The sequence below is a fragment of the Pelophylax lessonae genome (genome assembly GCF_965119305.1).
Source record: "Pelophylax lessonae genome assembly, chromosome: 2".
Taxonomy (NCBI): Eukaryota; Metazoa; Chordata; class Amphibia; order Anura; family Ranidae; genus Pelophylax; species Pelophylax lessonae.
Window position 1 is genome coordinate 539,477,037 of NC_138769.1, and position 19,183 is coordinate 539,496,219.

General features: G+C 42.8%; 1 protein-coding gene across 1 annotated transcript in view; it reads right to left on the reverse strand.

Annotated features, from left to right (window-relative positions):
• Positions 1-19,183, reverse strand: part of VWA8 (von Willebrand factor A domain containing 8) — a 668,510-nt gene that overhangs the window by 1,779 nt on the left and 647,548 nt on the right. The window contains exons 43-45 of the mRNA XM_082247613.1: positions 15,275-15,433; positions 3,729-3,827; positions 940-1,178 (exon numbers count right to left, since the gene is read on the reverse strand). Of these exons, the coding sequence (XP_082103739.1) occupies positions 940-1,178; positions 3,729-3,827; positions 15,275-15,433 (497 nt within the window). The remainder of the gene's footprint in view (positions 1-939; positions 1,179-3,728; positions 3,828-15,274; positions 15,434-19,183) is intronic.

The window sequence follows — 19,183 nt, forward strand, 5'->3', positions numbered from 1 at the left end:
TTGAGGCACAAAGAGTTTGTGCAATATAACATAAATCCATCCACCCGTGTCACTTCTCAGCTCTCTCTGTAATCCTGCTCTGCTACAGGTTCAACAGATTCAGGCTTTCACAGTTGTAAGAGACTCCTCTCCTGTACTGAAACTGCTTACTCTGATTTCACTGCACACTTATGTATGTTTAATAAACGGTGTTAATTCTTGCAATATCACCGTTCTCTTAACACTTTCTAACACCGCTGATTTTTACTCCTGCTTTGAGGCTGTTTAATAAACAGTGTAGTGTTAACTTCAGGTCTGTGATAAGCGATGTTAGTTAGCAGCGTGTTAGCACTGTGTTAGAGAGCCTGTTACTGAGGTGCAAATTAGGCATCATATATGCATAGTAGTAATATCTGGTATTACATTGATTGATTTCTGCATTACCCAATATTGTAATGATTAGCGCACCACTATCACATTCAAATTCATATATTTGTCAAGTTTATGAGTATTTGAACTAGGTGGGAGCAGCAGTTCGCAACTTTCCACTTATCAGTGTGTATTTTATGTTGGGGATATTCACCTCACCATATTAGTGCACCTGTTCTATCTAAAATTTTAGTCTATATAACAAATGCACTGTCATTGCTAAAAAAACAAATTAGGTTAAAGGATATTCCAAAACACAGAGTCATGTGTATAAAAACTGCAAAGGTTGCCCATAACAACTTAATATTTTCTTCCATTTTCTTACCTGTTTTAGATACAAAACAATTGACATCTATTTTGTTTGCTATGGGCAACACTAATACCTTCCTACATAAATACATTATGTGAATGTATTTGTATATTTATGTGAATGTAGAAACTATAGTGACATGCACCCATGAGTAAAAATTATGGAAAAAAGAACCAGCAGAGAAAAAGGAAATATATTTTTGCTGATAGAAAACAACTTACCTTTCAGCTTGGTCTCCCAAAGACCCAATAAAAATAGCGAATGCGTTAACTTGAGGATTAATAGTCAATGCCTGGGCAAACCTTGCTGGTGGTATACCATATCGTTCTAAATTGGCATCGCTTAAGACTATAACAAAATATTCATCTGCCTCTTCCTTGGCTATCTCCCGTATTGCATGTTCTGTAGCCTCCAAAGTGTAATCTCCACTCATACAAAACTGTGAGTGAGCATGCATAGTCTAAAAAAACAAAAAAAAAAAAACAAAGCATACAACACTGACATTTTAACATTTCAGGTAGATAGAGCATTCCACTTTGATTTCACTGAATTATTACATACTTACAGGGGGGGGGGGGGGTAATAATTTTTTGATCCCCTGCAGATTTTGCAAGTTTGCCCACTCACAAAGGTGTATTTTAAATGATAGAGATAGAATATCAACCAAAAATCAGGAAAAAAACCCATAAAACAAATGCTATAAATTAGGTTGCAGTTCAGTGAGTAAAATAAGTATTTGATCCCCAAGCAAAACATGACTTAGTACTTAGTGGAGAAACCCTTGTTAAGACGTTTCTTGTAGTTGGTGACCAGGTTTGCACACATCTCAGGAGGGATTGTGGACCACTCATCTTTAAAGATCTTCTCTAAATCCTTAAGGTTTCTTGGCTGTCACTTGGTAACTCGAAGTTTCAGCTTCCTCCATAAACTTTCTATAAGATTAGTGTCTGGAGACTGGCAAGGCCACTCCATGACCTTAATGTGCTTCTTCTTGAGCCACTCCTTTGTTGCCTTGGCAGTTTGTTTTGTGTCATTGTCATACTGGAAGACCCATCTACATCCCATCTTCAGTGTTCTGGCTGAGGGAAGAAGGTTCTCATCTAAGATTTTACAATACATGGCTCCATCCATTGTCCCCTCAATGCGGCAAAGTCAGTCTTGTACCTTTAGCAGAGAAACAGCCCCAAAGCATAATGTTTCCACCTCTGTGCTTCACTGTAGGGATGGTGTTCTTAGGCTCATAGTCAGTATTTTTATTCTTCCAAACTTGGTGAGTCGAGTTAATGCCAAAGAGCTCAATTTTGGTCTCATCTGACCACAGCACTTTTTCCCAATCCTTCTCTTAATCATTTACATGTTCATTTGCATGACTGTACATGTGCCTTCTTGAGGAGGGAGACTCACTGTATGGGGAGGAAGAAAAATGCTGACTATGACCCTAGGAACACCATCCATACAGTCAAGCATGGAGGTGGAAACATTATGCTTTGGTGCTGTTTCTCTGCTAAAGGTACAGCTTGACTTTGTTGCATTGAGGGGCCAATGGATGGGGCCATGTATCGTAAAATCTTCGATGAAAACCTTTGTCCCTCAGCCAGAACACTTAATATGGGTCATGGATGGGTCTTCGAGCATGACAATGACCTAAAACATACTGCCAAGGCAACAAAGGAGTGGCTCAAGAAGAAGCATTTTAAGGCCATAGAGTGGCCTAGAAAGTCTCAGACCTTAATACTATAGAACATTTAAGGAGGGAGCTGAAATCTTGAGTTGCCAAGCAACAGCCAAAAAAACCTTAAGGATTTAGAAAAGATCCGTAGAGAAGAGTGGACCAAAATCCTCCCTGCGACGTGTGCAAACCTGGTAACCAACTACGAGAAACGTCTTACTTCTTTGTTTGCCAACAATGGTTTCTCCACCAAGTCCTAAGTCATGTTTTACTTGGGGATCAAGTACTTATTTTACTCCCTAAACTGCAACTCCATTTGATATCATGTGTTTTTTTTCTGGATTTTTGCTTGATATTCTGTCTCTATCATTTAAAATACACCAATGATAAAAAAAATTATAGATCCTTAATTTCTTTGTAAGTGGGCAAACTTACAAAATCTGCAGGGGATCAAATAATTATTTTCCCCACTGTACATTACATTTCAGAAGACCATTAGAAAGAAGACCTCATGGCCCAGTTAAATTGGACTGCTCGGTATAGTTCTATCAGTACGCACCAAGCCTGAAAAATTACGGCAATTGAATGACGTAATATTCTTTACATATCCCAAAACAATTTGGTCATCCATAACTACTGTATGTAACAAAAGATACTATAAGATGCATCCTTCAAAAATTATTTAATTTCTATTGTTAAAATTACCTTTACACAGGTGTTCTTAGGTCTGTTTATTACTCACTGAACCCTAAGGCCCCTTTCACACATGGAGTCCGTCAGGCGGACTCCGTTTTTCTCAGCGGGGGATTGATCCGCCGATCCCCCGCTGAGCAGACGGATGACAGCCGTGTCTCCGCGATGTGTGTGGAGGCACAGCTGTCAGGTCCCTATTCTTCTCTATGGGGGAATCGGATGGGAACGGACCGTCTGTTCATTCTCATCCGATCCGATCTGCCAGACGGATGGAAAATAGGGTTTCCATCTGTCCGATTTTGATGGATTGGATCGGATGTCAGTGGACATGTCTCCGCTGACATCTGATGCCCCTTAGAGATGCATGGGGCATCCGTTCAGATCCGCCAAAAAAACTGACAGGCAGATCTGAACGGAATCCCTGTGTGAAAGCGGCCTAAGTAAACTGATGCTTCAACACAATTGACTAAGAAATTAACTGTACTCAAACATAAAGGGAATGAACCATGGAAACTGTAAAGCATGAATGATTTCTTGTGCACTGGATGAAAAGTATTTCTTCAAGTAGAGATCTAGACACATTGGCTGACAAAAGCAGTGACTGGACTCCTAGTTAAGTTACAGTAATAAAACAATATGACTCTTCACCTTTAGAATATCCAGTCGTTGTTTATTGTTCTTAGGAATCTTCTCACTTCTCATGAGTTCGATGTTGTAACTATCCCCCGAATGTCCCGAAACATCATACTAATATGGAAAAATATGTGAATATTCAGCAGAGCACAGGTAACACAAGTCAATTAAATAAAGTGTACAGCTTTAATTCCACTGGTGTTCAGAGTCTTATGTACGCAAAATGCATACCAGAAGAAGTAAATGGAACATATTCTGTATAAGTCTACACATTAACAACCTTAGTATTATGCAACACACACATTTTCTGCATATAATGCTATGTTATTGCAATACATTCTCTACCTATCTTATATAGTCTGTATATAGCTATATATTAGTGGATTTTGAAATATAAACATTTGTATTTTCTGTCTGCAGACGAATGACTATATGCTCTGTATTATTTCACGCCTATGGACTCCCGCCAGCTTGACTCTTAAATAATTGCTGGGTAGAAAATCATTATTATTCATTCTCAGTTTTTTACTGCCACATTAGATGTTCTATAATAATCACATGACGGGCTGTCTAAATAAGGCCATACATGGATCGAAGAACAGCCAGTTCAGCAGGGACTGACCGAATTTTGATCCATGAAAGGGCAGGGTGGTTGTACAGAAGTCAATTTACTGATCGACTTCTGTACAACCACCCTGTCAGATTTTTCCCGCAGGCTATAGCCAGCTGCACTGATCAGTGTATTCTAATGGCAGGGAAGTCACCCCGTAGTAGGACTACAATAGCTCAGCCACAGGATTGCTCATCCACCTCAAATATGTGGATGGGAGGCCAAATGTGGCCTGCCTAACGCCTAGTACACACGATGGGATTATCGAACAAATGATCGTCTGTCTTTTTTTTTGCATGCTAGTCTCTATATAAAAAACGAATAGGTTACTAAAGTACGAACATTCTTGTACGATACAATAAACATTTGGAAGTGATATAATGTATTTTTATTGTATTTTCAGATAAAAACTGTACTGATTAAACAAAAAACATACGATCTGGCATCGTACGAGAAACGTTTATGTTTGTCCCTTTGGAAAATCTTGGACGAAAGCTGTGTACTAATGATCAGATTATTGTGCGATCGTTTTGAAAGTGGTATTCTTTGGACGATATTCTGATCGTGTGTACGGGGCTTAAGGGTCACAAACAACCTAAGTAGATCATCTAAAGGCTCCTCTGATGTAACAAAGTCTGTCAGTTTGGAAATGTAATGTAATACCAAACTGTTTTTTCATGTTAGTGTAATAACAAGTGCTATTTCTATGAATAAATGATTTTGGGTCACATCTCATACATTGACGATGACAACTGAAACACTGTTCCAGACTTTATCAGTGTAAATAATTCACAGGCTTAAGAGAAACTTCACCCATTTTTTTTAAATTAAAATACTGTAGCTGCTGACATTTAAAAGCAGATTCTACTAGTCCGCGCTGCTCAGCGCTTTCCTCCGGCAGCCAATTCTTCACACCATTATGGGCAGTGGCGGCTGGTGCTCAAAATTTTTGGGGGGGCGCAAAAAGAAAAATGTAATAGGTATTGCTTCGCGCCAAAAAAGCAGTAAAAAAATTGCGTGACTTTGAAGCTGTGCCCCCTTCAATGCAATGAACACTGTGCTGTGCCCCCTTCAATGCAATGAACACTGTGCTGTGCCCTCTTCAATGCAATGAACACTGTGATGTGCCCCCTTCAATGCAATAAACACTGTGCTGTGCCCCCTTCAATGCAATAAACACTGTGCTGTGCCCCCACAATGCAGAGTTCAGCGTGCATGCCCCTTTCAATTCAGAGCGCCACAGCATTGTCCCCAATCACTGCAGAGCGCCACAGCATTGTCCCCAATGATTGCAGAGTGCCACAGAATTGTACCCCAATGATTGCAGAGTGCCCACAGCATTGTACCCCAATAAATGCAGAGTGCCCACAGCATTGTACCCCAATGATTGCAGAGTGCCACAGAATTGTACCCCAATGATTGCAGAGTGCCCACAGCATTGTACCCCAATAAATGCAGAGTGCCCACAGCATTGTACCCCAATGATTGCAGAGTGCCCTCAGCATTGTACCCCAATGATTGCAGAGTGCCACAGAATTGTACCCCAATGATTACAGAGTGCCACAGCATTGTACCCCAATGATTGCAGAGTGCCACAGCATTGTACCCCAATGATTGCAGAGTGCCACAGCATTGTACCCCAATGATTGCAGAGTGCTACAGAATTGTACCCCAATGATTGCAGAGTGCCACAGCATTGTACCCCAATGATTGCAGAGTGCCACAGCATTGTACCCCAATGATTGCAGAGTGCCACAGCATTGTACCCCAATGATTGCAGAGTGCCCACAGCATTGTACCCCAATAAATGCAGAGTGCCCACAGCATTGTACCCCAATAAATGCAGAGCGCCACAGCATTGTACCCCAATAAATACAGAGCGCCTCAGCATTGTACCCCAATAAATGCAGAGCGCCACAGAATTGTACCCCAATGATTGCAGAGTGCCACAGCATTGTACCCCAATGATTGCAGAGCGCCACAGCATTGTACCCCAATAAATGCAGAGTGCCCACAGCATTGTACCCCAATGATTGCAGAGTGCCACAGCATTGTATCCCAATAAATGCAGAGCGCCACAGCATTGTACCCCAATAAATGCAGAGTGCCCACAGCATTGTACCCCAATAAATGCAGAGTGCCCACAGCATTGTCCCCCAATAAATGCAGAGTGCCCACCGCATTGTCCCCCAATAAATGCAGAGTGCCCACAGCATTGTCCCCCAATTCTTCACACCATTATGGGCAGTGGCGGCTGGTGCTCAAAATTTTTGGGGGGGCGCACAAAGAAAAATGTAATAGGAATTGTACCCCAAACTGAATTTTATTTTTCTTCTCTCTGCTTTCATTCATCACTAGCTATTCCCACAATCCTATAAAATGGCTGCAAAGTACTGGCAAATAGACAGGATGACTGCACAGGCCTTTATCCAATATGGACAAGGGTCGCTCAGAAAGTGGTTATGGTCAATAAATATCCATGACACTAAGGCTACATTCACACCTGAGCGTAGCGTTTTCGCACGTTTTTACCGCGATTTTCAGGCGTTTTTTGTGCAGGCGTTTTTTGTGCAGGCGTTTTTTGTGCAGGCGTTTTTTGATTGAATAGATACCAATGGAAAACGCCTGTAATCTGCCCAAAAAGAAGCTCATGTACTTTTTTGAGCGTTGGGCGTTTTGTATACAGTGTCAAAACGCTCAGATGTGAACAGGGGCCATTGAAATGAATAGGATTTGTCTTGTTGGGCGTTTTGAGAGCTGATCCTAGAGCAGAAAAACTCCCCAAAAACGCCCCAAAACGCCTAGATGTGAACGGAGCCTAACTCTTAGTACTGTTTTGAAATAATGCTACTATGTGAAAAAAGAAGCCAAAAATGACTCTAGCATTACACCTTGTTATTCTCTGATGTACCCCTGAACTGTGTACAGTACTGCCCACATTTTTAAAAATATTTACTCTGTTCTCAAATACAACATTTTACTCCAGAAAATGATCTTTTAGGGTAACATTATTGGTTGTCCATGGTATCTTCTAATATCACTGATTGTTAAAGTTGTTGTGGTTGATACTATTGCAAATGTTTGTGTGCAATGCTGGTCCACCCACCTTAAAGTGTCACTAAAGCATATCCTCCAAACAAACATGTACAGGAGAAAAGAGCCTCGTATAGTGAAGTACTGATTAACAATATCTTTCTTTATTATAAAAAATAAGAATAGTACTCACATTTAATACAGGTAAATAGGCGAGCAATGAGCTAGGGACCGCAAGACCCTCTTTAGCGGTGACTTCCGGGACTCTATGTGAGCCAACCGCCGGATCTGTGTTCCAGTGATGCGGAAATTATGTAATTACGCCCTACGCGTTTCGTCATCAATGACGTCTTCAGGAGCCTCCTGAAGACGTCATTGATGACGAAACGCCTATTTACCTGTATTAAATGTGAGTACTATTCTTATTTTTTATAATAAAGGAAGATATTGTTAATCAGTACTTCACTATACGAGGCTCTTTTCTCCTGTACATGACCCTGGATTTATTTGTGATGGATATGAACCGCACTTGAGGCTTACTGATACCATTTGAATATACTATTTTGGGAAAGAGGATTCATGGTTTACCATTGAAGTGATCGGCACGTAGGAAAAATTCCTTACTGAGGGCATACCTTGTTACCAACACGCTGGTTACCCCTGCAGGGGTGCTGACTTCTGGTGAGTGCGGGAGAATTGAAAGGGGAGCACTGTTTTCTCACCTGGCACCCAACACCTGGATCACCTCAAGAGTCACCCATCAATCCGATACTTTAATCACTTTATGAACTTTATGGACTTTTCTGCCCACTTTTTTTTATCTTCTATGATTTTTCATATATTTATATTTATATTTCTTGGCCAATTTCTTGTATTTTTGCTTTTTCTACTGGTACTTCTACCAATCCTACATTTGGTAGGACCTACTGCACTTGATCACTTTTTTCCTTGATATATTTATTCACTACCACTAATTGGTCTTGGCCATTTTTTCTATTTTCTTCAGTTCACCGGTCCATTTCAGGATCTTTTTGCACTTGATCACTTTCTCAGATTTTTTCGTATTTATTCACTATCAATTTATCCAATTTTTATTGGAATCACTTTACCATTTTATCTATCAACCTTTGTTGATACTCTTGGAATTATTTTCACGTATACTTTGTTCTAATTTATAGTGACCGATATATATTCTGACACTTTTTTTCACTTTATTTGGTTACTCTTTGCCCACCAAGCACTTTATATTTATATTTAATTATTTATTCACCCACCATTTGTACTATTGCACTTTATATTGCACTTTATATTTATAGTATTTCATATATGGTTTGTCATTTCTGTATTTGATTGTACTGCATTTTATTGTGATATTAAGAATTCAGTACACCACCATATTTTTAGGCAGTGCCAATTACCTCACCACCCCTACTATATATAGAATATTGACCTCACAGTCTAAATTTTTGAGGTAGGCTGCAGCCAATTTATTCCTCCATAAAGCGTGGAAATTTCCCCCTTATATACATTCCTAAATAAAGTGGGATCATGTAGAACCAACATAGCCACCCTCTACCAGGAAGTCTGATCACAACAGCTTAAAGGATAAGTATAGCCTAAGCTAGTTTGGCTGTACATCTCCTATGGATCAAAGGAGTGCAGTTCGTTGCACAGAGCGGTCTGAAGTCCGCTCTCTGCTGGCGTCACAGACGTCGGTACAGGCACCGTGTCATCGTGACAATGGAAGTCGGGATCTGCCAGGTGCTTGGACCGACACCTGGCTCAGCCTCTCAGTGAGCAGCTGAGATCCTGAGCCAGCTGCTCCCCACCCTTCCACCGCCCAGCGCTCCAGTGAGCAAGGAGGGGGCAGAGCGGAGAGCTGATGACTGACAGAACCGAGCGATCAGCAGCGCTCGGTTCTCAGTGCAGAGGTGCCAGGGGACATATGTGGCAGTGGGACAGATGCAGAGGTGCCAGGGGACAGATGCAGCATCGGACCGATTCTGCATCCACCTAGGTAAGTATAATTCTGGGGAAAAGCCATACATGTCTTTTCACCCCTTCATGCCTAAGCCTTTTTCTGACATTTGTTGCTTACAAGTTAAAATCAGTATTTTTTTTTTGAAAATGACTTAACCCCCAAACATTATATATATATATATATATATATACAGTGGGTACGAAAAGTATTCAGACCCCCTTAAATTTTTCACTCTTTGTTATATTGCAGCCATTTGCTAAAATCATTTAAGTTCATTCTTCTTCCTCATGAATGTACACACAGCTCCCCATATTGACGGAAAAACACAGAATTGTTGACATTGTTGCAGATTTATTAAAAAAGAAAAACTGAAATATCACATGGTCCTAAGTATTCAGAACCTTTGCTGTGACACTCATATATTTAACTCAGGTGCTTTCCATTTCTTCTGATCATCCTTGAGATGGTTCTACACCTTCATTTGAGTCCAGCTGTGTTTGATTATACTGATTGGACTTGATTAGGAAAGCCACACACCTGTCTATATAAGACCTTCCAGATCACAATGCATGTCAGAGCAAATGAGAATCATGAGGTCAAAGGAACTGCCTGAAGAGCTCAGAGACAGAATTGTGGCAAGGCACAGATCTGGCCAAGGTTACAAAAAGATTTCTGCTGCACTTAAGGTTTCTAAGAGCACAGTGGCCTCCATAATCCTCAAATGGAAGACGTCTGGGACGACCAGAACCCTTCTTAGAGCTGGCCGTCCGGCCAAACTGAGCTATCGGGGGAGAAGAGCCTTGGTGAGAGAGGTAAAGAAGAACCCAAAGATCACTGTGGCTGAGCTCCAGAGATGCAGTCAGGAGATGGGAGAAAGTTGTAGAAAGTCAACCATCACTGCAGCCCTCCACCAGTCGGGGCTTTATGGCAGAGTGGAACGACGGAAGCCTCTCCTTAGTGTAAGACACATGAAAGCCCGCATGGAGTTTGCTAAAAAACACCTGAAGGACTCCAAGATGGTGAGAAATAAGATTCTCTGGTCTGATGAGATCAAAATAGAACTTTTGGCCTTAATTCTAAGCGGTATGTGTGGAGAAAACCAGGCACTGCTCATCACCTGTTCAATACAGTCTCAACAGTGAAGCATGGTGGTGGCAGCATCATGCTGTGGGGGTGTTTTTCAGCTGCAGGGACAGGACGACTGGTTGCAATCGAGGGAAAGATGAATGCGGCCAAGTGCAGGGATATCCTGGACAAAAACCTTCTCCAGAGTGCTCTGGACCTCAGACTGGGCCGAAGGTTTACCTTCCAACAAGACAATGACCCTAAGCACACAGCTAAAATAACGAAGGAGTGGCTTCACAACAACTCCGTGACTGTTCTTGAATGGCCCAGCCAGAGCCCTGACTTAAACCCAATTGAGCATCTCTGGAGAGACCTAAAAATGGCTGTCCACCAACGTTTACCATCCAACCTGACAGAACTGGAGAGGATCTGCAAGGAGGAATGGCAGAGGATCCCCAAATCCAGGTGTGAAAGACTTGTTGCATCTTTCCCAAAAAGACTCCTGGCTGTATTAGATCAAAAGGGGGCTTCTACTAAATACTGAGCAAAGGGTCTGAATACTTAGGACCATGTGATATTTCAGTTTTTCTTTTTTAATAAATCTGCAACAATGTCAACAATTCTGTGTTTTTCTGTCAGTATGGGGTGCTATGTGTACATTCATGAGGAAGAAGAATTAACCTAAATGATTTTAGCAAATGGCTGCAATATAACAAAGAGTGAAAAATTTAAGGGGGTCTGAATACTTTTCGTACCCACTGTATATAGCAGAGACCCTAGAGAATAAAATGGTGATCATTGCAATGTTACATAGTATTTGGGAAGTGCTCTTTCAAATGCAATTTTTATGGAAGAAATACACTTTCATGAATTAAAACAAAAAACAAAACAAAACAGTAAAGTTAGCCTAATTTTTTAGGTAAAATGCGAAAGATGATGTTACACCAAGTAAATAGATACCGAACATGTCATGCTTTAAAAATGCCCACACTTGTGGATTGGCAACAAACTACAGTACTTAAAAATCTCCATAGTTGATGCTTTCAAAAATTTTAACGGTTACCTGTTTAGAGTTACAGAGGAGGTCTTGTGCTAGAATTATTGCTCTTGCGCTAATGATCGCGCCAATACCTCCCATGTGTGGTTTGAACACTGTTTACATATGCGGGCAGACAGCTTGTTGTTCTCAATGAACTGCGAAGGCGCTGGGGAGGGCTCTTGTAGGTCATTGATTCTTGCTGCTCTTCAGTAACTGTCTGCCCATATGGAAGATACGCAGAGGCGGCTCTCTAATTAGGCCGGTAAGGCGGCCGCCGAAGGCCTCGCAGTTAAAGGAGCCTCGCATGATCTTTCCCAAACATTTTTTTTTTTTTTTTATTGAATAGATCCGGGGTCCTCAATAGGTGGACTCCGGACCCACACGGATTAAAATCTGGACCGCCGAAGCGGTCTGCTTCCTTCTGTCTCAGCGGGGGGCAGAATGGAGAGGATCGGGAGGATCAGAGTGGCTGTGTTTACCGCTGCATGATTACAAAAAGCCGAGTACAAGTTCTTCTTACCCGGCGGAGAGATGTCCTACAAAGTCCCGCCTCCTGGGCCGGCTCTTACCTATGATAGACAGAACACTGGTGACGTCTATCATAGGAGCCAGTGTCCAGGAGGCGGGACTTTGTAGGACATCCTCTCCGCCTGGTAAGAAGAACTTGTACTCGGCTTTTTGTAATCATGCAGCGGTAAACACAGCCACTCTGATCCTCTCAATTCTAACCCCCCCGCTGATGACAGAAGGAAGCAGACCGCTTCGGCGGTCCAGATTAATGGGGGCACACACACTGGTCACTGCATTATTGGGGGCATACACTGGTCACTGCATTATTGGGGGCACACACTGGTCACTGCATTATTGGGGGCACACACTGGTCACTGCATTATTGGGGGCACACACACTGGTCACTGCAATATTGGGGGCACACACACTGGTCAATCTGCAATATTGGGGGCACACACTCTGGTCACTGCATTATTGGGGGCACACACTGGTCACTGCATTATTAGGGGCACACACTGGTCACTGCATTATTGGGGGCACACACACTGGTCAATCTGCAATATTGGGGGCACACACTCTGGTCAATCTGCAATATTGGGGGCACACACTCTGGTCACTGCATTATTGGGGGCACACACACTGGTCACTGCATTATTAGGGGCACACACACTGGTCACTGCATTATTGGGGGCACACACACTGGTCACTGCATTATTGGGGGCACACACACTGGTCACTGCATTATTGGGGGCACACACACTGGTCACTGCATTATTAGGGGCACACACTGGTCACTGCATTTTTGTGGGCACACACACTGGTCAATCTGCAATATTGGGGGCACACACTCTGGTCAATCTGCAATATTGGGGGCACACACTCTGGTCACTGCATTATTGGGGGCACACACTGGTCACTGCATTATTGGGGGCACACACACTGGTCACTGCATTATTAGGGGCACACACTGGTCACTGCATTATTGGGGGCACACACACTGGTCACTGCATTATTGGGGGCACACACACTGGTCACTGCATTATTGGGGGCACACACACTGGTCAATCTGCAATATTGGGGGCACACACTCTGGTCACTGCATTATTGGGGGCACACACACTGGTCACTGCATTATTAGGGGCACACACTGGTCACTGCATTATTGGGGACACACACTGGTCAATCTGCATTATTGGGGGCACACACTGGTCACTGCATTATTGGGGGCACACACACTGGTCACTGCATTATTGGGGGCACACACACACGTCACTGCATTATTGGGGGCACACACACTGGTCACTGCATTATTGGGGGCACACACACTGGTCACTGCATTATTAGGGGCACACACTGGTCACTGCATTATTGGGGGCACACACACTGGTCACTGCATTATTGGGGGCACACACACTGGTCACTGCAATATTGGGGGCACACACACTGGTCAATCTGCAATATTGGGGGCACACACTCTGGTCACTGCATTATTGGGGGCACACACACTGGTCACTGCATTATTAGGGGCACACACTGGTCACTGCATTATTGGGGGCACACACTGGTCAATCTGCATTATTGGGGGCACACACACTGGTCACTGCATTATTGGGAGCACACACTGGTCAATCTGCATTATTGGGGGCACACACTGGTCACTGCATTATTGGGGGCACACACTGGTCAATCTGCATTATTGGGGGCACACACTGGTCACTGCATTATTGGGGGCACACACACTGGTCACTGCATTATTGGGGGCACACACTGGTCAATCTGCATTATTGGGGGCACACACTGGTCACTGCATTATTGGGGGCATACACTGGTCAATGCATTATTGGGGGCACACACACTGGTCACTGCATTATTGGGGGCACACACTGGTTACTGCATTATTGGGGGCATACACTGGTCACTGCATTATTGGGGGCACACACACACTGGTCACTGCATTATTGGGGGCACACACTGGTCACTGCATTATTGGGGGCACACACTGGTCAATCTGCATTATTGGGGGCACACACTGGTCACTGCATTATTGGGGGCACACACTGGTCAATCTGCATTATTGGGGGCACACACTGGTCACTGCATTATTGGGGGCACACACACTGGTCACTGCATTATTGGGGGCACACACATGGTCGCTCTGCATTAATGGGGGCACGCACACTGGTTGCTCTGCATTAATAGGGGCACACACATGGTCGCTCTGCATTAATGGGGGCACGCACACTGGTTGCTCTGCATTAATAGGGGCACGCACACTGGTTGCTCTGCATTAATAGGGGCACACACATGGTCGCTCTGCATTAATGGGGACACGCACACTGGTTGCTCTGCATTAATAGGGGCACGCACACTGGTTGCTCTGCATTAATAGGGGCACACACATGGTCGCTCTGCATTAATGGGGGCACGCACACTGGTTGCTCTGCATTAATAGGGGCACGCACACTGGTTGCTCTGCATTAATAGGGGCACACACATGGTCGCTCTGCATTAATGGGGGCACGCACACTGGTTGCTCTGCATTAATAGGGGCACACACATGGTCGCTCTGCATTAATGAGGGCATGCACATGGTCGCTCTGCATTAATGGGGACACGCTCTGCATTAATAGGGGCACACACATGGTCACTCTGCATTAACGGGGGCACGCACAATGGTCGCTCTGCATTGGATGAGGGCAAGTTTTGGGGGAATGCCTTTTTTTGTTATTGGCGTTCTGTATAGCACATGGTCGCTCTGCATTAATGGGGGCACGCACACTGGTTGCTCTGCATTAATAGGGGCACGCACACTGGTTGCTCTGCATTAATAGGGGCACACACATGGTCGAAATTTTTTATCGCGCAAGGGGGGCCTCATATTTTAATTTTGCCTAAGGCCTCAAAAAGTCTAGAGCCGCCTCTGAAGATACGGGCAGACAGCTGTACTGTTAGCCTGACAATGCACCTGCAATCTGCTGATTGTGGGTGAAATGCTCTGCAAGTTCCTAAGAAAAAAAATAATAAATGCACATTTTTTTGACCTGAAAAAAAAGGTGCATTTATTATGTTTTTAAAAATTAGTAAAAAAGAGTATACAGTTACACATTTGTAAAAAATGACCTTGTCTCTCCTGCCAAACTCTGTGCAGACAAAGAAAATGTCATGTATACCCACAGATTATAGACTGTGTTTTTTTTTTTTATACTAACGACAGACAAACTGAATCACATCCCTGTTTATGACTAATGCTCCTTGAATACATCAGGTTTTCCAAAATTAGTATGCTAGAGAATCATGACTGTGTTATTTCTCTTTGTAATCACCTTGAACTTATGCTCATAATTTTCAAATGCTTCCATGAGCATGCATGTGGCTTCCATGGAGCGCTCCAGCCTGCCATCCACCCCATTAAATCGATACATACTGCCAGATACATCTACCAGAAGACGGAGCCTTTTTGGCTTCTGCTGAGGACTTCCAATCTGTGAAGGGAGACAGAGCTAATGAGAAAAAGAAAAAAAACTAAAAGGTTTTCAACCATTACTACAGTTTTATATGACCATAGCATCCTTCTACCATTGTACACTGTAGGTTTGTTTTTGGTGGATGTGAAAAAAAACTTTTTAGTTCTGGCCTTTTTTACTGTATGTTGATTGATAACAGAGAGCGGAAATTTTCTCAATACCCCATTTTGCAGCCTATTCATAAAATACAGGTTGCGGTATTGGGCCTGTGGTACTTTACAGAGTTCTCTTTGTTGTATTCTTTGACTGGAGGGGAGCCTGTCAGATCAGGGTACTGGGCTCTGCCCCTGGCATTTTACTTTAATACTCATTTTTTATATTGGGCTCTGCCAGCTTTAGACCACTGAATGAACATCGCTGTGCTTTACAAATTGTGCAGTCGTTTTTACTTAAAACAGCAAAATGACTGTGGTAAGTAAGGCCATACCTTTGCTTTGCAAATGGATACCTAAGTACGATAATATAAAATGAACAAAGATGAAATAGATTTATGATAAAGTTCTCAGTGTTTGTCCTGTCACATGATTTTGTGCAATTTTCCTTCCATGTTCCAATATTTTTGGGTGAGAGAGGGAAGTGTTAGAAGTAGTGTCCACATTGACCTATATTTTTACATTTTAAATTTAAGGTAGTGCTGACAAGCAGTATACCATTATTTATAGAGGTTAAGCTAGCAGGGAATCTCTACAAGAAAAATGCTAGGATAAAAACAAAGGTACAGATGATTGCTTGGAACAAACATTGCCACTGACCACCAGTGTGTGAGGGGCTTTAAGGATGCTGCCATTAAGAAGCAATGAGGGGTTCTAATACTACCACTGCCCACCAATAGAAGGGAGGGGAGCCTAAAAGAAACACTGCCACTGACCACCACTGGGGGAGGGGGAGGCCTAAAAAACACTGCTACTGATCACCAGTAGGGGGGGGGCTTAAAAAACACTGCCAGTGGTGAACACCATTGGGGGAGGGCTGAAAAAACACTGCCACTGACCACCACCGGGGGAGGAGGAGGTCTAAAAAAAAAAAAAAAAAACTGACCAGAAGTGGGGGAGGCTAGAAATCACTGATCACAAAACTGGAGGGGCTGGGGGGGCAAAAAACACTTTGTAAAATGTTTGGACGCTGTGTAAAATTGACAGAAATGCAATGATTTGCAAATCTCATAAACCCATATTTCATTCACAATAGAACATAGAAAATATATAAATTTGTTATTTTAAGAAAAAAAATAAGGTAATTTTTAAATTGATGACAACAATCCATTTAAAAAAATTGGGACAAGGCAACAAAAAGCTGGCAAAGTAAGTGGCAAGTTCCTTGCTTAATATTAAGATATTGGCCAAGGTACTAGCTTCCAAGCTGAATTCCTTCCTCACCGCTTTAATACATAAAGGTCAGATTGGGTTTGTCCCCTTTAGGCAGGCCTCACACAATATCTGCAGGGCACCACTCCATCAAAATAAATTACAAGGTATGCGCTTATCCCTGGATATACATACATTTTTTGATGATATTTCATGGGGGGCATTTGCACTATATACTACTCAAATAAGGCTTTGGGATCAGTTTCCTCTCATGGTTACAATTTCTTTACAATGGCTACTCTGCCTGGATCACATATCTGAATTATTATTCCCCCCTTTTCCCTACTGAAGGGTACTGCCCCTTATCTCCAATTCTGTTTATTTTCACCCCTAGATCATCTTATTAGAAATAATCCTAACATCCATTGTTTGTTCGCAAGTCATTGTCGCTTTTACAAGGTCAGCCTGTTTGTGGATGATCTCCTACTAACTTTAACTTAACCTAACCTACTTTCTCTCTACCGAAATCTGCTGTCCACCTTGCAGTCCTTCGCCCACATCTCTAATCTTCACCCCAATGAAGACAAATCTGTGGCCCTCAATGTCTCCATACCCGCTGCTACCCTTAGAGCCCTCAGATTCTCTTTCAAATTCTGGCTGACAACAGTCTGGAATATGTAGACATGGATATAAGTGGTTATAAGGGCTTAAGTTTTTCTATGCATGAAGGTAAAAACCTTCTCTGTGCAGAAACGCCCCCCCCCCCCTTGAGCCCCATCTTGATCCAGCGATGTGCACGAAAGCCTCGGCTCTCCAGGGACTCTGCCTCCTTATTGGCTGGGAGAGCCACTGGCTGCCGCTGTTGTCCATCACAGCCAGTGAACCAATGAGGGGAGAGAGAGGGGGGGAGGGGGCTGTGCAGCGCAAGCTGTTTGGTCTGGGGGCACTCGGCAGGTGGGAGGGGCCAGGAGCGCTAGTGAGGGACCTGAGAAAAGGAGGATCCAGGATACTCTGTGCAAAACCACGGCATAGAGCAGGGAAGTATGAAATGTTTGTTATAAAAAAAAAAGAAAAAGGAAAAAAAAAGAAAGCCTTTAATATCACTTTAACCACCCAGTACTTTTAATCTGCCAACAATATTCTAACTATACGCAGCCCCAAAACCTTAATCTCTTCCTGGACTTTACACCATCTTTCTAGGATAGGGTGCATCAATTCCATCAAAATGACAATCCTATCGAAATTATTATGTCTATTCCACGCTCCTTTGATTGCAGTGTCCTCTTTTACCCAATAAATTTCCTACCCAATAAATCATATAATGTCTTTTGTTTGGCACAACCACAAACCTAGAATCCTAGCCGGACTACATACTCCTACAGACAACAAAGGGGCCTTGGTGTTCCCAATCTTCTGAAATACTATCAAGCTGCCTAAATCACACCGCTAATAGCCTTATGTGGGTTGTGATGCCCCCTTGTAGGTGGAACTGGAAACCATTTACATTACGCCTATAAATAGAAAAACGCTCCCCTTGACCCCTCCTGACTCTTGTCTGCTCACCTTTAGCCCGCCACTAAAACACACCTTGAAGATCTGGAATTCTCCTAAATTTTCTAGCAAAATGCATTTCCCACAACTTCCCTTACTTCTCATTACAGATAATCAGTTTTTTTTTACCGGGACTTGAATACCCAAATTTATTTTCTTGGTGGACTTTACATAAATTTACCATGGTGTACTCTCTCAAGGAGAAGGGGTTTGTCTTATCCTAGGTGACCCTCCAAAGCAGGATTAAAGCTCCCCCTTCGGAACTATTTTGCTACGTCCAACTTGGGGATTAGATTATAATATTCCTCTGAGACAAAGATCCACTAACTACACTGACCAATACATCTGCTGCTACACCCCCTGGCACTCAAACTAATTTCTTTAGTCTATTCCCAACTCAACCGTCTGCCCTCCCTGACAACAAATAATTATGTAAGTAGATGGTAAGAGGACTTGAGGGCCCAAAAATCTGAAAAAAATTGACAAGATACGTAGTCAACTATTGCAACTTGTTCTATATTGTTACCATTCTTGAGTCAGCCTATAGGGTACTTACCAGGTGGTATTTGGTACCTTCCAAATTGGGTCATATGTTTCCTGAAAATTCAGAGTCATTCTTTTAACCTCCTTCTTTCCTCCCCCCTATTCTTCCTTTTACCTTTCTTCATAGGTACTCCCCTTCTGTCAAATTCTAGATATCAGGATAAATACTGAGAAAAACTGTATCATAGAGGATGGCATTTTATAACAATCATTTGGCTCTACTGTATCTTGGTCTGGACTGATATTACACTAGATTTATCATTATTTTTGAATGCCCATTTTGAAGCTTCATTACGTATGCACCAGTGAT